Source organism: Podarcis pityusensis, assembly GCF_964106645.2.
Source record: "Podarcis pityusensis genome assembly, chromosome: 5".
Taxonomy (NCBI): Eukaryota; Metazoa; Chordata; class Lepidosauria; order Squamata; family Lacertidae; genus Podarcis; species Podarcis pityusensis.
Window position 1 is genome coordinate 61,699,942 of NC_138032.1, and position 21,860 is coordinate 61,721,801.

Consider the following 21,860-nt stretch of genomic DNA (forward strand, 5'->3'; position numbering starts at 1 on the left):
CCATATAACTTCATTCCAACATTTTTCTAACCTTCATTATTTTTACAATATTTCTATAAATAGTCTTAAACTTTTTCCAGTCTTCTTCCACCGACTCTTCTCCCTGGTCTCGGATTTCTGCCAGTCGTTTCCGCCAATTCCATATAGTCCATCAACTTCATCTGCCATTCTTCCCGAATAGATAAATCTTGTGTCTTCTAGTACTTCACAATAAGTATTCTTGCTGCTATTGTTGCATATGTGAAAAAAGTTCTATCCTTCTTTAATACCAATTGGCTGACCATGCCCAGGAGAAAGGCCTCTGGTTTCTTCAAAAGGGTATATTTAAATACCTTTTTCATTTCGTTATGAATCATCTCCCAAAGTGTCTTAATCCTTGGGCATGTCCACCAAAGGTGAACTCTAATCCTCAAATTCGTCTGTTTTTCTTTAAGTTCAGTCATAGCAAGCGTCAACTTATGTTCATCAAATTGCCTCTGTAGGGCTGGGGCTCTCTTTCTCTTTCTCTCCAGTTGTGTTACTTTACATTCAGCAACAACAGCTTTTTCCCTGGCTTCCTCCGCAGTTTGCCGTATCAAAGTAGGTTCCTGTGTCAATTTCTGGGTGGTTTCTGTATTGGTGTTATTTATACTTTCTGTATTTAAGTTAATTTTAGTAATTGAAACATCCACTTTCGCATTTATCGTGTCCATTTTCCTGTTAAGCTGATCCAGTGAGTCATTTATCTTATATAATGCAGCCACTGAAGCCTCTTCTGTCGACATTCCTCTTGGTTTTAAATATACTGGTACAAAGGCAGCAACAGAAGAAGCAGGGGGGCCTAATGATGGACCTCTCCTGGATTATTGCCAAGTCCTCCCAGACCTTAATGTTTTGTCAGCAGTTGACTGGTCTGTTTTTCCTCTTCCATTTACCATAACACTTAAAAGATTCAAGGTCAGTCCCAGAGTCTCACGGTTTTTAACTTGCAGCTGGAAATTCCCTTAGCCCAGCTCTTGTAAAGCAACCGGTTTCAAAGGCTTCCACTAGGGGGAAACAGTTTCTATTTGTAATAGTCAATAGTATCCTCTTTTAAACAATCCAAAATTAGTTTCAATTTTCAGTTACTTTTACACCTTTTTAAAGCAGCCGGAGACAGTAGAAACAATGTATTTCTCTTGTTTAACTAGCTGTCAATGAACATTCTAAACGCTGTCAATGAACATTCCAAAAGACGTCAGTCCTGCTAGCAGCCCGTTTCCAGGGTCAGAGCGGCGGTGTTTTAAATCTCTTCGCGCTCTCCCGCAGGCATTCTCAATCCGCAACTTCCCCCTCTCTTCTCCTGCCTCCAAGAGGGGGTTTAATGTTCTTTACCGCTGGAAATTTAATCTTTTACAAAAGGCTTTCCAGGACTCCAGCTTGCAACTTCATTGCCTCAGTCTATTTACAAAAGGGGAAGGCGGACTTCCTGTTTTGGACCTCCCCGTTACAGTACCAAATTAAACATTTAGAAATCCAATTCTTCCGCTTCAGCTCTACTCACGGGTAATTACTTTAAAGTCAAATTGTCCACAGGAAAAGGTCAGCGCTCTCCGGCAACAGCTATGTGGCTTCGCTCCGTTGAAGAAGCAGACGATTCGATGCACTGCGCCGCTCACCCCACGTCGCTCCGGAGCCCCAAAAACCGGGGTTCCCTGCGAGTGGGGGAGGTGCAAAAGGTGCCCGCCGAATCCCACGCTCACAGGCTTCTCCCGCTTGTGATTTTAACGGGTCTCCACCTTCGCCGTGGCGGCCAGACCCAGATTCCCACGGAGCAGATTCCTCCCGATCAGAGGAATTCCGCTATTACCGGAGGCACCTCCCCGGAAGTCCATTTTTCTTCCATTTTTTAGGCTGCTGCTTACGCCTTTTAACTTACAATACTGCTGTTTTCTTACCTTCAAGCACTGCATTTGTTTTTAACCATTTTTGTTTTCCACCGTCTCATTTTTGCTAAGATTCAGAATGAAGTGGGGTGTAAAGGAGTTAATAATTTCACATCTTTATTCCCTAGCTGTCCTTTGACAAAAAACATCAGCCGATCTTTCCCCCCTAGCCATATGTTTTGCCTTTTTTAAAAAAGCTCAAATAAGTAGGATAATTTGTTTCTATTTTCAGTGCTCAGTATGATGCATGGATGGTAACCATCTGTACTTTGCTTTTAAAGGATAACTACAACAGTTGCCTGTAGTATGGATTTGACTAAATACCCTATGGACAAACAGACGTGCACCTTGCAACTGGAAAGCTGTAAGTGATTTTATTACCTCTAACAAAGAGAGGGGAAGGGGGCAGGGAAGGGAGCCCATTTGCAGGGACACTGGAGAGAGGGTGCTACAAAAGAAGCTCCCAGGTAGTGCTAGGCTGCAATCCTAAACCCACTTACCTGAGAGAAAGCACCATTGAATTCAATAGGACGGTGTCGTGGGCTAGCTGGATGCTGAGGCGTGGTGGAAAGCAGCAGATGGGGAACCCCTAGGGGAAAGATGTCTCAGAGCCAGGGGATTAGTGGTGGAACGACACAGAGGGAGAAGAGGGAGCAGACTGGGAGGAGGTGATGCTGAAGCTGAAGAGGCAACAGGATTTAGAAGTTAAAACCTCTGCAGCTGAGGCTCAGCATTCAAAAATATGCGTCTGAGTACCAGTTGCCAGAGAGAAAGAGTGGGAGAGATCTCCTGTGCTCAGGTCCTGCTGGTGGGCTTTCATTGGCCAATGTAAGAGCAGAATGCTGGACTAGACAAGCCTTTGGACTGCTCCAGCAGGGCTCTTCTCTTCTCTTAATGAGTGGCAGCCATGTAGGGCTCCCACCCACTGAAATATTTCCATGTCAGTGCAAAGCCTCCACAGGAGCAGATGGGGAAAGTATCCGGTGAGATCTAAGCAACCGGCATGATTGCCTCTAGCAAACTTCAGCTGGACCTCTGACCACACAGAAGAGGTTGCTCAGCTGCACAGTAATAAAACATGCATTGGGCCTGAGAATTTGTGCGTATATAGGAAATGTACTTGTTTCTTTCCCATTGCTGGGTGTCTTGCTAATTCCACACATTTCAAATGAAAACTACTGTACCTCACTAGTACTAATGTTTTATGGTTTTTAACGAGGCTGAGATAGGGTTGGATAGACTCATCAGTACCTGGCCCATACCAGTTTTGCATGGGGACAGGACTAACAATAGTCTAATGTACTGATGCACAGTGCTCGAACATTTATGTGGCAAAAATTTCTGATACTACTATCCTGCAGCCAAAACAAGCCAGAGTTTGGCTTCTTGTGACTTCTGAACCCAGGCTCATGCTTTGTTTCCTCCTCCCTAAAAAAACATGAGCAGCAAGGTAAGGACAAATATTAGCTACTGCTTGTGGGTTTGTGTGAAGCGAAGCGAAGTGAAGCAAAGCAAAGCAAAGCAAAGCAAAGCAAAGCAAACCAAAGCAAAGCAAAGCAAACCATGAGCTCAGGTTTGGAGCACATGACAAACCAGACCCTGGCTTGCAGCAACACCCAGAAGCGACACAGTGGGAGCTTTGGGGCAGTATGCAGAAGCACACTGCTCAGTCACCTTAAATGTGAGTTTGTTACAAACTAGGGTTTCGTACGGCATGCAAGCAAAGCTACTGAAGTGCTCTTCAGCCCTCCTGTTCTGTCATCTGGCCAGCTTGAGAAAAGGCTTCCCAGTTTGTTAGATCAGTTTTCTATGATACCAAAACAGGGACACTATGGTTTAAGCACTGCCTACAGTCCTGGTTTCCAAACTATACATTCAAACCATAGTTTGGCTTCTAGGCACACTTAAACCACAAGTTTCTGGTTTAGATTCTATGGGAAACTGTTATGTACTGAAGTTCTCACCCTGGGCCAGCAGGGGGATACTGTAGATAGTTATGCAAATAAGGGATCGAAAGTGACGTTCAGTGATTGGATAGTTTTAGAAAATTGTTACAGTTACTTTGTACTGGAGCTCTATATAAGCAGGCTGACTGAACCCTTCAGTTCAGTTCTGTTCTGGCCTGTGAATAAACAAGAGCTGTTTGAAGAATCGCTGGGTCGTCTGATATGTTCACCCACAACTTAACAGAAACTTTAAGTCATTGCATAAGAGAGTAGGAGGGAGTGTTTGAGCTCACTGCTTGCTCTTGTTCTAACAAAGCACAGACAGTTGGGAGCCATGATATAACGCCTCAACCAGGCCTTAGAATGTCTCAAGAAATGTTGTAGATAAATAAGATTGAATAAATATTGAAATCAGAAGAGCAATTCCTTGCTCGGTTTCATACAGAATTCTTTGGCATATTTTCATACACATAAGGTAGATTTGTGTACCTGTCTGCATACCCTCCAACATTTCTCCTATTCCATAGCAACAAACAAACAACATTTATACCCCACCCATCTGACTGGGTTGCCCCAGCCACTCGGGTGGTTCAGGGAGGTCATATAACTATATCCTCCAACATTTCTTCGTTGAAAATAGGGATGTTCTAAGGAAAAGCAGCACATCCTGGGATGAAATCAGGAACTGCGCCAGCTTCTGTAAATCTAGGACTGTCCCTGGAAAACAGACACTTGGAGGGTCTGTGATTGGCAAGGCCAGTGCTCACATTTCAGCCTTTACAGTCAGGCAAAGTTATTACAAATGCAGTTCTTGACTGCCACTCTCTGCACAGCCAGGCTGCCTAAATCCCATTAATAAATCTGTGCAGGATTATAGCCACAAAGGCAAATTCTCTCCACCTCTCCAAATAGTCTCAGTTCAAGACTTCTGACCATTTAAAATGTCTGTGCTTCAAGCTACATTTCTCTTCTTCTATAAAGATGTGCCCTAGTCTTGTCCAGCAATCTATGTTTTCCATGTCTTCTGTCTGAAAGCATCTGAATGTGCCGGCTTAGTCTTAACTTCTGACACCATTCATGCAAGCAAAACTCAATTGCACAATTATTCACAAAGTGGGCCACACATTCATTTTCTAAAACTGAGCAAATATTAGTTGACTTTATTCTAACAGAATTGGCCCTATTATAGCTGTTAGAACCTCCAAACCAACATTAGATGCCTCCAGGGAACATGAAGTTTATAGGGGAAATAAAATGATCCTGATGTTCACCCTTAAAATAAAAAGCTGTGGTATTGCCTAGTTTGATAAACATAGCCTAGTGGGGGATAAAATAAATGTCCAGAATAAAAAATGCTTCCAATGTTAGAGAGGTGGATAAAATACCGTTTCTGTTGTGTAGGTTGCATGCTCAGTTATGACTAGACCACATCATCGTAAGCTACTTCTCAAAGATGACCCAGGCCAAATATTCACTCTGAATCAGGATCCCATATATTCTAAATTTCTCTAACTTATTTCGTGATGAATTGGAATCTTTAGTCACAATACTGAAAGAGAAAGACCTTTTTAAAGGCTTTTTTTTAATTCTAAGTTGAGTCATGGTGGGAGCAAGTCTCAAAAAAAGTGTGTGCCAGGGGAGTGGCAAGGGCATTGCAGGGGTGGGTCAGAGGGAAACTTATTCCAAACTTTGTTTAGCTCGGTCATGTGACCTAGTAACTCAGCAGAATTTATAATAGCCAAAAGAGTGCTGCAAGCCAAACACTATTTATTTGCTGCTCCTCATCCTAAGGTCCTAGGACAGGTTACAGCATTAAAACGCAGTATTAAAAACAAGTCAAAACAAATGCCCCCCCCCGCACTCGGGCTGGCTCAGCCAGCATTAACCCTGCTCCTGAGTGGAGTTTGGAACAGGGGTAAATTACACTAGCATAATTTATCCCAATGTAAATTATGCTGGCTTCCTAAAATTTGGATTGATTTTGTTATTCAGTGAGGCTTGCATAGAAACAGTGTTTGATGGATTGCACCATTTTCAGTTTGCAATGTTTGCTATTTTTTTTTTTTTTACTATTAAGTGATGTACTATGTATTTACATACACATTCCCCCCCTCAAGGTGGTTTACAGGAAGGGGGTGGAGAACTCCATAAAAGAATTTAAAATATAGAGAACAATAAACTGAAATTAGTAGCATAAATAAAAATCCCACCCCAGGTGAGAACTGTAGTAATAAACAGTAAAAAAAAAAAAAGAAATTGTGGAAAGAGTTACAATTATGACTTTAAAGAGATACAAATCAACAAAGCCTTGTATTTATGCATTTCCCCCCGGGAAGCAAAATAGATAAATAAATCCTTTTATGCACCTGAAAACAAAGGGTTTCTGAATGATACCATCTGCCATTCAACAAGCACACAGGTGTCTCTGGAATGAATGAAGGAAAAACATAGCAATGCAATAAAAATGGATCACATGACATTTGTTGCTCCCTTTCTAGGGTAGGAGAATCAAGATCAGAAATGACTGAGCAATCTATAATGATCCAGTCCATATCTGTGTGGCACTTCCACTCTTCCTGGTTCAGTTTGAACAGTTGTTGGATAAATAGTGCTGTCTTCTCAAAATAAGCTGCAAATATCAGTGTGCCCTTGTCAAAACAGTCAATATGAATACGCAAAGGTTTCTAGTACCAAAAAAAAGCAAACAAACCCTTGTTAACTGGAAATAATGTGTACGTCTGGAGGAAAACAAGTAATATCGCCAAAGGACTCTCAATTAGAAGCAGATTATAACAGGCTTTTGGAAAAGAGTAATGGCAACATTTGTAGCCGCTGAGTGCAGGATTTAGCAAGCAGCCTCAGGACTGCAGACTTGATTGCAGTAATGGCCGTTATGACAGCCGGTTCCTAGAATGGCAGCAATAAAGTAGAATAACCTCTAGGGAAATTTCACACAATTTCATATTGCCGTAATATGCGCATAAGGACTGAACCTAGTTGAAAGGAACAGTTGCGTGGCCTGTTTTGGGAAGGATTAAATGCACCCTCTTAATTCTTCCCTTGCCATGTTGATTGCACCTGTATTGCAGGTGTAACCTTCTCTTCCTTCCTTCCAGGATCTAAGCTATAGAGACAATTACTGAGGCATCCTCAGGGACAATTTTTTTTAAAATATGCACATTTATACTATCAATAACTATAACACTCTTGATTACAAGATCTGCTGCAGGTGTAACAGATTTGTAACAAACACAAATTATAATTATCCCTGCCAAAGCCTCAATAGCATACCATTCATCTTCTTTAGATACTAGCAGTAATGGAATAGGTATCATTGCAATCAGTGTCCAGATGGCATCATTCTCTCCATACCTTTCACACTGGATTTGTAGAGAGCGTGAGTTCTCTTTCTTCCTTAAGCAGCAGGTAAGGCGGTGGTGATAGAACAGAACATGGAAGGGAAAGCCACCAGTGTGTGTGTGTGCATAAATAAAATACACACTTGACAGTGTGCCCACACAAACAGGTGCAGAAAAATATTCTCACACCCCTTTTCATTTCTAAATATTTAGTTAACCTGAAGCAGGCTTTTAAGGTATTAAAAAAAAGATGGGTCTGAAATTCCACCGGTGTGAAGAGAAAGAAACTAGGAAGCCCTCCTAACAGCAGCAACAAAAATCACTGAGTATGTTCTGGTCCAAAACACTCCTTCCTTCTATGTCCTGAACCCCTGGGCCTACCTGTCCACAAGTCAGTATGTCCAGTCCGAAGTCCAAAGCCCAGGGGTCAACCATACAAGCAAAGCCCAAAGTCCGCAATCCAAAGGCCAGGAAATGCAGTCCAGGGTCAATCCAAGTAGGGAAGCCTGAAGTCCCCCACTCAGGAGACCGCCCAGAGTCAAATTCAAAGCATAGTCCTGCAGAGGCCCAGGAGCGTCCAAGATAAAGTCCATCAATAAGGGCAGTTGAGCAGACACAGCACCTCAGCTCTGCTTCCTTTTCATACTTTGCAGGCTGATTGAAGCATCTGGGCTTGATGAGGCAGGTTACCCTCACCTGCTCCAAGCCTACTCCAGCTGAGAAATCACATCCCTCCTTCCAGAGCCAACAAGCCCCACCTGGCCAGCTAGGGAGCTGGGCTATGGGCCCTTGCCTGCCTCAGCCTCCTAGACTCCTGCTGTTCACTATGCCTCAGAGGCCACCGTGTTCATGGGGACAGGGGGCCCTCTGGCTCTGAGGATGGGTCCTGCCGCTCTGGTTACTGTGTACTGTCCTATATCCCCTCACCATCTGTCGCCCTGTGAGTACTGCCTTCCCAATTCCCAGCTTGCCCTGCTGTCCTAGTCCCAGCTACCCCCCTCGCCAGGATCCTCTTTCTCCTCACTGCCATCCTGCCAGTTCATGACATTCTAGAACTTAAAGGCCATACACATTATAAAGCAGGAGATTCCCATGCAGACACAACCTTAGCTGGAAGGAAAGCTTCCAGCTAATTATCTGAACTGGGTTTAAGGCACAGAATGTGCATGGACATGCCGGCTTCTCAGAGATCAGCGTTGTCAGAATATCTTCAGTGTAGCTTCTGTGAAGGACGAGGAAACGGTTGGTTTAGCAAGGATTAACAGGTGGAAAGGACAGAAGTAGCCAGGGGACAGATCAACATGGAAGAGGTTCAGCATCGTCTACACTGGCTTGATCATGTCTACAGAATGGAAGATGGCAGGATCCTCTTCAAGGATGGGGAGCTGGCTTCAAGTACCAGGCCTGTTGGCAGACCAACTCTGCATTACAAAGATGTCTGCAAACATGACATGAAGGTTGGCAACATCAACCCCACCATGTGGAATTCCCTTGTAGACGACTGCAGTGCCTGGAGACAGTCAGGTCATGCATCCATAGCAGTGACCAGACGAGGAATGGCCACTGGGAGGACTGCAGAGAGGAGAAATGCCGTGTTGCATCTGCAGCAGGACAACCAGATGCCTTCATCTGCCCCTGTAACAAAACATGTCTCTCCTGTATTGGTCTCTGCAGCCACAGCAGGTGCTGTAACCTTCCAACAGTTTGACTTCACTGACAAAGGCACACTCCTCCATTGTCTCCTGACACAGACGGATGCCAACAACAATCCTAGGGGCAAGAGATGATGGTGATGATTTCCCCACCCTTCACCCTAAGGTCCCTGGGTGGGATACAACAATTAAAACAGAAGCTTATAAATACTATGGCACAGGGAAATGGCAGAGAAATGGGAAGCTGAAAGAAGGGGTGATATAAATATAAGGTTTGCCTGGCCAGATAGCCACTTAAATTCTGGAAACTTTGTGAAGGAATGGAATGCTATTCCTAAGTCTGCTCTAATAACTCATTTATTTAAAATGGGCAGAAGAAATAGGATAATGAGGCAAGGAGGAGATATTGAGAGAGGGAGCCATGGAACAGGGGCTTAATTTGGAGCGCAGGGTCATCAGTAAGCTAATGGCACACAGCTCTACCTCTCCATTCCATTGGAATCAGGAGAGGCTGTGGAGGTGTTGGAGTCTGGCAGCAGTGATTGACTGGATGGGGTGAATATACTGAGGCTGAACCCTGAAAAGATGGAAGTGCCGGGGCGGGGAAATGAGGTTTGGCTATCCCATGTACTGATTTGCACTAACTAGCCAATTCTTTGGATTCTAGTAGCCTGACACCTGTCTCCTGCCTTTTCCAAGGAGAGTTCTGAAAAGAAGGAACTTCACTTTGCCTGCGTGCCTAAAACTGCCTTTGCAGCCACAAAGGGAATTAATAAAATTACAAATCAGTATTTATTTTCGCAGCAGAATATCCTGTAAATCCCCTCATTATTCAGCTCGCCCTTGCTCTTTAGAATGCAGAGGGGGCTTACTGAAGCCAAATGGATGAGTAGCGCTCTCTTTAGTCTTCCGGGGCTTCTGAGAAATGCTTTGCTCTCCTTTGGCTATTTGCACAGTTGGGCGGGCGGGCAGGCTGAAACTGAAACATTTTATAATCTGTTTGATGTGACACTTCAAGCTGTTTCACACATCAGCGTAAATGTCATTGTGCTGCAGACCTCAGTATACATTGCAGGACACCAAGGAGCAGTATTGATATTCATGTTCATAACTAACATTTGCTGCAGCAACCGTTTGTACATACACTGCGGGGAAATGTGTGAAGACTGGGCAGTATTCTCATAGGCCAATATAACAATATGACCTCCTTTGCAGTTGCCCAAATGCATAGCTTTCAGAGGGAAGTATTTCACTGTGAGGTTTACAGGATCAACTCTCACATCACGATGGGGGAAGAAATTCCATTTAGTTCACGTTTACAGGTGAACTTACGTGAGTCACACTTTCTGAAACAATACAAAACTGAAACAGAGCTATCTTTTGAAAGTTGTGCCTCTCCAAATTTTGCAATGCAGTTTTCAAGCCAAGTAATGTGTTCAAATCTACATATACTAGGGTAATGTGTGAGTATAAATGCATGTATTAGTGAAAATAACATACAAAACCACATTCTATTTGGGGGAGGGGGAAACACTTTGCAAAAATGTGTATATGAGGAATTCCCACTAAAATGCTGATGAATTTTCATCAGGATATATAGATATATATTTTCTAAAAAGTTGTACTCTGATGTGGAAATGTGGAGAACCAAATTTAAGATTGGGAAAGTGAGAAACTAAGAGTAACCAAAATGGACATACTTGCCCAGCCCTTCTCTCACAACATAGTGTTTGCATTGCCAGCGCAGGAGCCTACCTTTCTTCACTTCACAAAATTACTAGCAGAACAATCCTATATTCAGGATTTGACAGAAGTCATGATTTGCCCCCAGAACTCAAGACATGCCTCCAGAATAAAACATACACGGATAACACCAGCAGAACACCCCCCCCCCCCGGTGTAGCTGTTTTGCTGGTGAAGAGACACTAGCATTCTGGCCGATTCATATGGGAGGGGGATTTTTAGATCTACCCTTTCTTACCATGCAGAGGGCCAGCCTGTATGATTTTACACGTATTAAAAAGGAGTGTAAACTGACCTCTGGATCTGTGCATTTTAAGTTTGGTTATATTATTACTAAGTGAATGTTGCATTCACACGCGAATTTAGACAGATAGCCACACAAGCTCTTTCAGATGGTCTTTAAATGAAACATCTCCATTTAAGGTGAGGGATGGGGAGTTTAAGCTGTGAAGATGAATTTTGGATTTAAAAATGGAAACAATTTGTTGTGCAGCTGTGTGGAGCATGGAATATTTAGAGGCTGAGGTCTATTTCTTGATTTTTGTTTTCCTGTTGTGTATTTCCTAGGCATTTACTAAAATCCTAAAGTCTAGGATTCTCTGGGAAACCAGTAAATGAAGTGAAATTAACAGAAGCTTTGCCAGAAAATAGAAGACATATACATATATGGACACAAACACATTTTCTATATTTAGTAAAATTCCTCTCTTCTTCTATTCCCAGGGGGTTATAACATAAATGATGTCATGTTTTACTGGACAAGGGGAAATGATTCCGTTAAAGGCTTAGAAACCCTTCGATTGGCGCAGTACACAGTAGAAGACCACTATACCTCTAGTTCTGAAGCTGTCTATGAAACAGGTAGGTAACTCTTCAAGAGTTCATTTACAGTCATAAAATCCTACTTACTTCTTGACCTTTCTGTCTTTCCAGTTCACTTCAATAAAGCTAGCTGGGAATGGTCTGAAGGCAGATGATGATGCTTACTTTCTTATATTCTATACCTTAAAAAAAAAAAAAGAAGAACCCAGAATGGCCAACAGCATATAAAACACAACAATTAATAGATGTCACAGCATTAAAACAGAATAAAAATATAATAGTAAAATACATGAAATAGTGAGATGTTGCTGCTGAAACTAAGCAGGTTTGGATCTGGCCAGTGTCTGGATGGTAGACTGGATGGGAATCCTTTATATGCCACCTTGAGTTTATTAAAGAAATTTAGGATGATGATGCTGAATTTAAAAAACTTGGCTGTGCTGCTGGACCTTGACTGCTTGACTAAAAACCTTTATTGTATACCAAGTCTTCTGAATTTTATGCATGCCTACTCAGATGTCCTGCTGAGTTCAAGGGGGCTTACTCCCAAGTAAATGTATACAGGATTACAGTCTCTGTTAGCAGAGAACATCTGTACAAAACTTTTAAGCCAAGAAGAATACCCTCCCAAAAAACAAAAAAACACAAATCTATTAGAACAACCAGTAAAACTAATTGAAATCAATTAAGCACGTTAAACAATAGAAGCTCGACTAAATAAACATGTCTTTAAGCTCATTTAAATGCTGAAATTGATGAGATTCGGCAGGCAGCTGATTCTATCCTCTGGGGGCCACCACCAAGAATATTCTCCCTGCAGGGCCCACTACACTCTTAGATGATGGAACCATTAATAGGTTCTCTGAGCTGCATCTTCTGCAAATCCTGGTTCTCACAGCTGAAGGCTGTCAGGTCCACCCCCCACCCCCCGATTGCATGCCTCAGTGTGATAAGAACAATCCGATGCACTGAATTATTATTATTATTTTCCTTCTGGATGCTGCACACATTTGCTGCACACAGAAGATAGAGCTTTTTTTACATACCATCCCAGCTATTACATTTGTGATTCACAACTCAATAATATGCTTCTGCATTTAAGTTTCAATCAACGTGCATTGTGCCATTTTTATTTTATATTCTGGTTTCTACTCAGATCGGATAAATCTTTTGCCTTCCACTAAAGATTTTTATTTGAGAGCATCATTGACTAAGGAAACATCATGACTCGAAGTCCTAACTCACATTAAAACAGCAAATGCCTATAAATAGGTATAAAAATACAGATCTCCACTAGCAGACTTCATGTTCAGACAGTATCTTGCTTCTTACATAAGTGGCATCTGCTTGCTTTCCTCACTGCTTCTGCTGCTGGCTAGCCATCGTGCTCAAAGAAGGCTAATTATTCCATATTGCTGCTCTGCCCAGAGAGAAAGCCGAACCTGTTCGCTCATCAGAAAATAAAATACATGTTCACTTCTGAATGTTTCAGGGAGAGAATGTGTAAACAACGCAAAGAAAAGCAAAGTGCAGGCCATTGTTCTCATTTATATAGGATTATATTTTCTAACAATAAATGAAGTATAGCTAGGATATATATATATATATATATATGGATGTGCAAATAATAACAATTCATTTCATTGTTTCCTTTGGTGGCTTGATTAACTTCCATGGCTTTTTTCAGCCATTTTCTTCACTGTGTGTCTGATTGGAATGGGGGAGAGAGGGGGAAGGTTTTATTTATTTATTTTAAATCATTTCCCATTGATTTCAGTAGGCAAATCTTATTTCACATTTCACATTTATTTTTTACAATCAGATGAAATTTGCAGGGTGGTGGTCCTTCCTTGAGCAGACATAGGCCCCAGAGGAGCAACTTGTACCTGCTTTGCTGTATCTCCAGGCTTTTGGGCAGTTTACAGGGGCATAGGAAAGGGGGTGTGGCCTGCTCCGGGTGTCATCCCTGAGGAGTTGACAAAATGGTACACCGCAGGGGGCGGCACTTACTGTAGGCCTGGCCTACAGCGCGCCCGAGCCACACATCTCTCCTGGGAGTGATGCAGTGGCTCGGGCCCCACGCTGCCCAAAATGGCAGCGTGGGGCTTGCGTCTGCCAGGCGGACTCAGTGGGCAGCTCACTGCAGCGTCCCCATGTAAGGGCTGAGTCAGTACATTTGAGTTCCCCGGATGTGGGAGAGGACTTCAGGGTAGAAGAAGAGGACGCTGTGCCTGAGGGGGAGGGAGCTGGGAGAGGCTGCAAGCGAGCCAACAGCTCCACAGGGACAGCAAGGGTTAAGTTCTGGATGAGAGACTGGCAAGAGATTTACCAGGCCTGTGGACAAGAGGAGACTTGAAAGGCGGGGCGATAAATTCCTGCATTTTGTGAGGTGTTGGCGGTGTAAGAAGAGGTCTCTCCTGGTATCTGAACTGAGTGACTCTGATGAATGATAATGAACTCTCGATGACCATTGTAAATATTGTAAATAAAGACCATTAAAACGCTAGAAGTCTCTGGAGAGGATTGTTTGTGAGGAGAGGTAGGAGCCGCCCTGACACCCTGGGTGGATCGCCGCGGCGCTCCTGGCAGCTTAGCCAAGTTGTGGTTAAGGAGGAGATCATCTCAGGTTTGGAAGACACGTTAAGCCAAACTTTGGGTTAGCTGCAATGTTTCACTCACCTGAAAAGCATGGGGAGAAGCAAAGTGAATTCTGCCTCCTCTTTAGAGGCCAGCAGATTCACACATATGCACTAAGCCATGGTTTGGCTTAGAGTGATGGGCAAGCACTGTCAAGGAACTGCCATCAGCTCAGAGCTGAAGGGAAGTTGTGTTATAGGGAACCTCTGAAGATCTTGTGAAGCGAGGAGGAAAGCCCCGTCTCCAGTGGGGAGGAGGTGCAGGGACCAGGAGATGCTAGGGAGAGCCTCAACATGGAGCCTGAGCAAAGCGGAGGGGAGGGAAGTACTCCTTTGCCAGCGCCCACTCTGTGCAGAAGTTTCGGCGCAGAGAGGGGAGGAGAAAGATGGGGGTCACACGGCTGTTATGCTGGGGGAGGTACAAGGACTGGCTACTCCCAGATTCTGCTAGCGACTGAGCCAGAAATGAACTTGCGACGCTCTTCACTGTAAATATTTTGCACTAATAATAAAGCTGGAAAAGACAGCTCAGTGTCTTACCTGTTTGCTCTCGAGCAACCACACCAACACCTGACAAACACTAAATAGAAATTAGATATAAGTATGATGGGTGAACTAGCAAGTTGGTAATTGTGTGCTTTAAAAAACTGTGAAGCTTTAAAATAATGTGTTCTGTGTGCTTCTTACCTTGTTTTCTTAATGCTGGTCATAATAATAAAGATTTGATCTGAAGCTTTAAAATATTATTTAAACTTGTACATGAAGAAGAAATTGTCAAGAAATCTAAATGACTTGTTGCATGTCTCTCTTTATTCACTACACAGGGCACTATCCAAAGTTAGTCTTCCATTTTGAGCTCAAGAGGAACATTCTGTATTTTATCCTTGAAACATATGTACCATCCAGCTTGCTGGTTGTCCTCTCCTGGGTGTCATTCTGGATAAGCCAGTCCTCAGTGCCAGCCAGAATCTGCATAGGTGAGCTACAATCATAAAACACAGATGCACTGCCCACCCCCTGCCCAGATCATGGTGTTTTAACATGGAGGAAGCTGCTGCATTTTTGTTCCTCCACCACCTATGTAATGCAGTAAGCCTTGAACCATGGGATCTATGTTCCAGCTCCTCTGTACATTAACCAGACAAGTCCTAGAAACTGGGAAGGGCAGATGCAGTGAGCCTAAGGAGCCTCATGTTACTCAGCCAGTGCGAGAATGAACTTCTCGTATTCTGCAAGTGTAACAAGTGAAACAGCGGAAACATTGGTTCTGTTAGGTGTTTTATTCTTGGGTAAAAGTAACATGTGTGGAAGAGTGGCTCCACCACTACTGTTCCCACCACCCTCCAGGAGCTGGAAGAAGGACCACTGCAGAGAGGAGCCTGCTGTTCTTGTGTAAGCTCCTCATGCTATTTAGAAACCTGAAAAAGCAAGGCTCTGTATCATTAGAATGCAAGAAGAACCCACCAGTGGTCCATTGAGTTCAGCATCCTGTGGACAGCCTGCAACCTGGAGTCAAGCGTAAGAGCACTCACCCCTCCCGTGGTTTCCCTCAGCTGGCACTCAAATTCATACTGCCACTGTGTAGGCGTAGGTAAACCATAGCCATCAGGATCAGCAGCCATCTATGCAGCCTTATCTTCCATGAATTTGTCTAATCCTCTTTGTCTAATCACTGCCTATAACATGTGGGGGATATTACCCCAACTCATGGGGGGCTGTGGGGACAGTGTTGGGGGAAGGGAGAGCTTGCATGCACAGCCTCCCTCCCTCACTGCAGGCTGATTTTACACCGAAGTAGACTCCCTGTGTGGGGCTATTGTGGTGCACGTATCTCTTACGCATTCTGCAATGCTCACTTCATGGGGATGCAGGACTTCAGTGTCCCTCTTCCGGCATTCAGTACAAGTGAGCTAGCCTTGTCCACTGGGTACCAATGCCCTAGCTACTGACCAACCTGACCAAGTCCCCAAGCTGAAACATGATCTGCATCAGTATGAAGGTCACCTCATGGGCAGTGGAGGGTTCCTTTCCCCTTGGAGGGAGCCCTACATGTCCTTATGTACATAGCCCCCTTTCAAACTGGTAACGATCAGATGTGGCTCATGCACAGGTGGGAAAGGTGGCAACAATAAAATATGGAAATAGACCGAGTTAGGTCTGTCTAAGAGCACCGACTCTTAATTCACATTGGTTCTCCAGGATCTGAGGGTGGTGGGGAAAGATTTTACAGCCACCTGCTATCAAAGATTCTTCAACCAGAGAATTCAGGGCTTGAACTCGGGGCCTTCTACATGGAAAAACATGTGCTCACCAAGCCTGTCTACATGTTGTGGTGGCTCATGTGAAAAGAAGTGCGGTATAGTGGTCAGTGTCAGACTAGGACTTCGGAGAGCAGGGTTCAATCCCCACTTGGCATGAAACTCATTGGGTGGCTTTGTATTCCCTTTCGCCACCAAAATTAATTCACAATGTTATACATCGTTTCTCCAAGACTAACTTAGAGAGTAATTCAGACATCTCTTACCCTCACTTTTTACTTTTTCTTTTTACTCTGCTCCTTTTTGACCATGGTGCAGAACTTTACCGTAAACTTTATCCGAAGTATTATTAACACCTCAAAATATTCATACGTTAAACATTTTCTGCATTTTCTTCCAAATGAGGTGGGCTAAAATGAGATGACAGAAGACCTCACTGTCAAGTAAATATTGAGCAGCTTCTGCTCAGAGGCAGCAGGAGATGGTGTTGCTGCTAATCATGCAAGATCACCTCTGATTTCTCGTTTTGTTTCCGTAGGTGTTACAACTGTGCTCACCATGACAACTCTTATGATGGGAGCCAGGACATCACTTCCTAATGCTAATTGCTTCATCAAGGCAATTGATGTCTACCTGGGTATTTGCTTTAGTTTTATCTTTGGCGCATTACTGGAGTATGCAGTAGCTCACTTCTGCACCCTTAATCGATCTGGTATGAAGAAACTCACAAAGGTATTTGTTTTGTTTTAATTCCTCCATTTACTGATTTCCATAGCCTCTCTTCAAACCATCCTGTCCATTGCTTCCTCTGCTATGAAAGCAAATCATGATTCCAACTTTTAACAGCTCTTTACAACATACATTCCCCACCTGCTGTAGCATGACCAGGTTTCGCCTTGCTTCTGCTATTATTCACTGCAAATTGGTTCCCAATTTCTTTCCGGTCTCAATTCAAAGTGGTGATCATCACTTTGAAATCCTATATGGCTTGGACCCAGCACTTTTAAAAGAATGCTAGGTGAGATCACCATGGAAAGCTCTGCCCTGTAAACCATCAGCAGTTGGTGGGTATAAAGGACCATTTGCCTTTCAATGCTCAGAAAGACCTTGAAAGATTGTCTTTATTATTAATATTGTCTCATCCCCTGATCAGAGAGCTTTTTATGTGCTGCTGCTAATGATAGCTGATGTCTGGTATTAATTTGTGTTTTTGATTTATTGCTCATTATTGCATTGAGGCCCTTTCTGTGCCCCCAAAGCGGTGTAAAAATGCTGAAATAAATATATCCCCCATCATGGTCTTATTGTGACTATTGTGTGGTTCAGGAGCACAATGGTCTTGATCCACCATGAAACAGAATGACATGGTAGAACAGAGTGTGGTGGGACATCACATTTCTCAATGTTTCTTGATGTAAAAAAAAGGTTTTGTAGATGAAAAACCAGCATAGCAGGGCTTAGACTCAGGTAGAATATCTCTCCCCAGTTTGTTAGTTTTTGTTTTGCTTTTTACTGGCAGGAAGCTCAGTGCAATGAAAACTGGCATCACCCCTCCTGAACTGCCGTGGTTCATTGTTTTGCACAGGTAGATCAGGTGTTGGTGACAGCAACCTCTGTGTTTGCCACATGGCACCTCCAGGTCTCCTGGTGAATCCTTTGGGGCTTTGTGGGGGATACTTTTCTATGCGAACTAGCAGACATGGTAGACAAGTGTGTTTATAGGCACACGTCTGGTCTTACAGGTCTTTACTGAGAGAACTACAGCTGACAGGTAACATTGTTGATTGCCCTGTAAAGTTTGAATGGGCCCTGAGAGGTTTGAATATACACTGTTCTGCTACCAGTAAGGACTTTAGCACTGCTATGTGCCACCGTGCAATGTGAAATGCCATAGTGCCTTTATGTTGTGCTTCAGTCATCCAGAGCAAAAGAAGGTAGAAAGGAAAGAAAGAGAAACCTGTATTCAGTCCTACACGAATCCTCAAATGTTCCCAGGACCTGAACTGAGAAATATATTCTAGCTGCTAGCAATCCATTGGCCTGCACCGTCCAAAATCTTACAGCGGACAAAAAGAAGAATGGGAAAATGTTTGTAAGAAGCGTAGAGCCCTTACTGAGAAGTCACATTCCCATACCTGATAAATGTTGTGGCGCTCTCTAGTAGGCAGTACAATATAGAAAACCATGAAAATGGATAACTTCCCACCAAAGCGACCTCTTTTCTCCATCCTGTGGACTGTTGGATTTGAACAAACACATCCATTAATAGAAGCAAGAAGCAGCAGCAGATGCCATTTCCAGTAGGTTTCAGCTGTTGTGCAGTTGCTTTCCATAGATCCTGCAACTGATTTTTATATCCTTTTATATTGCCATCTGCTTGCTATTCTCTCCTTAGGAGCAGGAACGGAGAGCAGAGTAAATAGCATTACTATTTAAAAATACGCTCCAAAGTTGAGCTCCCTTTTGATATGCAAGGTTGGTTTTCCTAATGTGAAACAGTTTAATTTCCCCCTTTCTCTCTCTCTCTTGGAGCCCCTCAGCAGTCCTTTAAATGTCCCCTGATACTCTAGATTTTGTATAGCAGATAGGTATTTGTCATTCTATTATAGATTCTCTTTCTTCTCTTCGCTAGGGCAATAGGATAAGTAAACTTGTGCTAGAAACGCGTCTTGTTAAGGTTCCTTAGAGAAGAGCGTATTCTAACATACAGACACTAAGCTGATAACTTGCCATGCCAGATGCTGGATTTCACACATGGTTTAGCTTCCTCTTAGGGAACATAAAGGAGCTAAAAGCAATCTGATAAAGCATCAGCCACCTGCAAACAAGTTTCAGAAAACCGGAAAAGAAAAAAGAAAGTGTGTTTAGCATCCTTTCCCGCTGCGCAATAAACCTGCTGCTTAATACAATATTTTTTTTTTTTTTTAAATCATTTCAGCATAAAAAACCCCAGATATCTCCAACTGAAAAAAAGCACTCTAAAAAAGAAAAACAGCCCAGGTAGATGTGTCCATAAAAGTTTATAGATGATCATCTGTACCATTTCCGTTTACAATGAGTGATAAGGAGGTTGCTTCCCTTAGCATTGTGTATTTTTATTTTCTAAGTAACGGCGCCAGTGTCTAAGCAATGTAAACATTATTGTTTATGCCGTAATGGAAAGTCACAAGTGAAGCTGATCCACTTTAATGTTGAGAAGATTAGTGAATAAAATGCAGGATTAAATAGCCGAGGGCAGATCTGGCCAGATCCAAAACCTAGTTGCCATGACTAAGATGAGATTCCCAGAACATCAAAGGTCATTGTGGATGTGAATTGTTTCCTTCATGTTAAATACAAAGAAAAGACCCCCCCCCCATTTTTTTTGGTAAAGCACATGTAGATTTGCCTTTTTCATCAATGTGTATGGAGAAGTCCTTGTGGGGAAGGTTCAAACCCATCTTATTTGTCCTTATCCACTCCACCACTGTGCCCAGAAAACCTGCTGAGCTGAAGTGTAATGTTTTCTCTTAAGAAGCCTAAGAAAACATTTAAACACACACAGTGGAATGTTGCCAGGGGACTGCCATCGGAACAGGGGAGGGAGACAGGGGGGCCGTTGGGATACAGAGAGCCTCTGAAACTCCTGAGGAGCAGTTCCTCTTCCAGCGGTGGGAAAAGCCACACCTCTAGTGAAGAAGAGAGGGAAGGGGCCAGCCAAGCGAAGAGAAGGCTCGAGGATGCTGCTAAGAGCCCCAGCATCTCACCTCGACAGGCTGGCCACTTCCGTCCTGGGGTGCTGAAGTTCTTATGTTGGGGGAGAAGCCGGAAGGGGCCACTCCCAGTTTCTGCAAGTGACTGAGACGGACATGAACTTGGTAGATCTGCGCTGTAAATAGTTAGTACAATAAAACCTGTAAAAGACAGGTTGGAGTCCTGCCTGGTTACTCACGAGCAACCACCAGCAGCATCTGACAAATGTGAATGGTTTTCATTTACTTTCCCCCACAATTATAATCTTTAAGCTTCAACTCCCAAAGAATCTAAAGAGTGAAGAAGGAAAAAATACATATGTAAGAGAATGAATCTGAAGATGACCTAGAAATCATTCTGCCCCAAAACAAATCATTCAGCTGGCAAATATGGGCACTAGTTTCAGGTGTAGTTCAGAGCTTGAATTCAGTGAACTTTATTAAACTGAACTAGTTTTGTTCCAGGCACTGGTATATCTGTAGCCCTTAGATAAAATGGATTGTTGGCTGATATTTAAAGGATGTGTGTTATGGAACTGATGAACAAGTGGTTTTGTCCAATTGTGATTCTTACCAGGAGGAGGATGACGAGGCTGAAGAGGAGATCAATGGAGTCCTGTCAGCAATTGCCAACAGTTGCAAGGCTGATAAGATTAACAAGGCTGATGCAGACAAGCTCACCAAAACCTCTAGAGGCAGAAAAGAGGAGAAAAGTAAACACAGCCGGTGTCACTCACCAATGGCAGTGATGAAGAGACTCTTCTGTATATTTGACTGCTTTCATGTTAAAAACCCATACCACATAGACAATTACGCCCGGCTTTCCTTCCCATTATCATTTATCATAATAAATGTTTTTTACTGGGTTTATTATTTGTATTTCTAAGCTTTTGAAAACCTCTCATGGAATAGTGTGGCAAGTGTAGCAAAGGTGCACAGAGTTATGTCAGGGAAAAGATTTTAATCTGCAGGGCATTACAATATCAAAAGAAGACTGTCATTTTATTGAGTAGTTTTTCTGTTGAGTTTCTGGTTAAATTACTGTCCACCTGTTAAGACTACTGTAGTATAAAAATCTATTGCTGGTCATCTGTTAAATGACTGTATTTTTTAAATTGACCTCATTTTTAGCATGCATTTTCCTATTATTCGTAACATTGACTGAATGGCACAACACTTTTTTTAACTACCTGTAAAGCTTTGTAAAATTGAAATTGGCATAACACTAGTGTGAGGCTGTGATGATTAATATGTTTGAAAATTAAAACAAGAAGGAAGTGTTATCCTGCCCCCATGCCACCTGGTTAGTTTCAATATCTTATTGCCTTTGGCATTGTCAATAATGCATAGACTTTCAAGGATGTTATGTAACAAAGCTCTATCAGTGCCAATTAAATGTTTTCACAAAACAGTAAAAATCACTATGTTAAAGTTTGAACTTATGAATGCAACCAGCAGAATACGGAATTTCACACTAAATCCTTGTAGAAAACTACTCCAGGTTTCAAGAGACTTATTTTTAATGAATATTTGGAAGAATTCTGTGATGGCTTTTGGCAGAGAAGACACTAAAAATGGATGCCTTTCCTAGATGCAGTCTCCACAAGGCTTAAGCCTGCATCTTTACTGGGATTTTAAGTCTGATGGTCTCAGTCCCCATGCTTGCAGGTCCAGTTCACATGTCAAAGTAAACAATAGTTAACAATTTACCATGGCTGTTTTCCCCTCCACATTAGCACCCAGAGGTAGCAAACCACAATCCCTGGCTCATTGTTATATTCAGCTTGGTGGTCACTGTTTGCTTTGCTC

At 42.9% G+C, this 21,860-nt stretch overlaps 1 protein-coding gene across 2 annotated transcripts in view; it reads left to right on the plus strand.

Annotated features, from left to right (window-relative positions):
* Window positions 1-21,860, plus strand: part of LOC308477978 (gamma-aminobutyric acid receptor subunit pi-like) — a 43,936-nt gene extending 22,076 nt beyond the window's left edge. For both annotated transcript variants that reach the window (XM_081007207.1, XM_081007208.1), the window contains exons 6-10: window positions 2,186-2,268; window positions 11,328-11,465; window positions 14,887-15,039; window positions 16,859-17,052; window positions 20,629-21,860. In XM_081007207.1, the coding sequence (XP_080863333.1) occupies window positions 2,186-2,268; window positions 11,328-11,465; window positions 14,887-15,039; window positions 16,859-17,052; window positions 20,629-20,937 (877 nt within the window). In that variant the 3' untranslated portion in view covers window positions 20,938-21,860. The remainder of the gene's footprint in view (window positions 1-2,185; window positions 2,269-11,327; window positions 11,466-14,886; window positions 15,040-16,858; window positions 17,053-20,628) is intronic.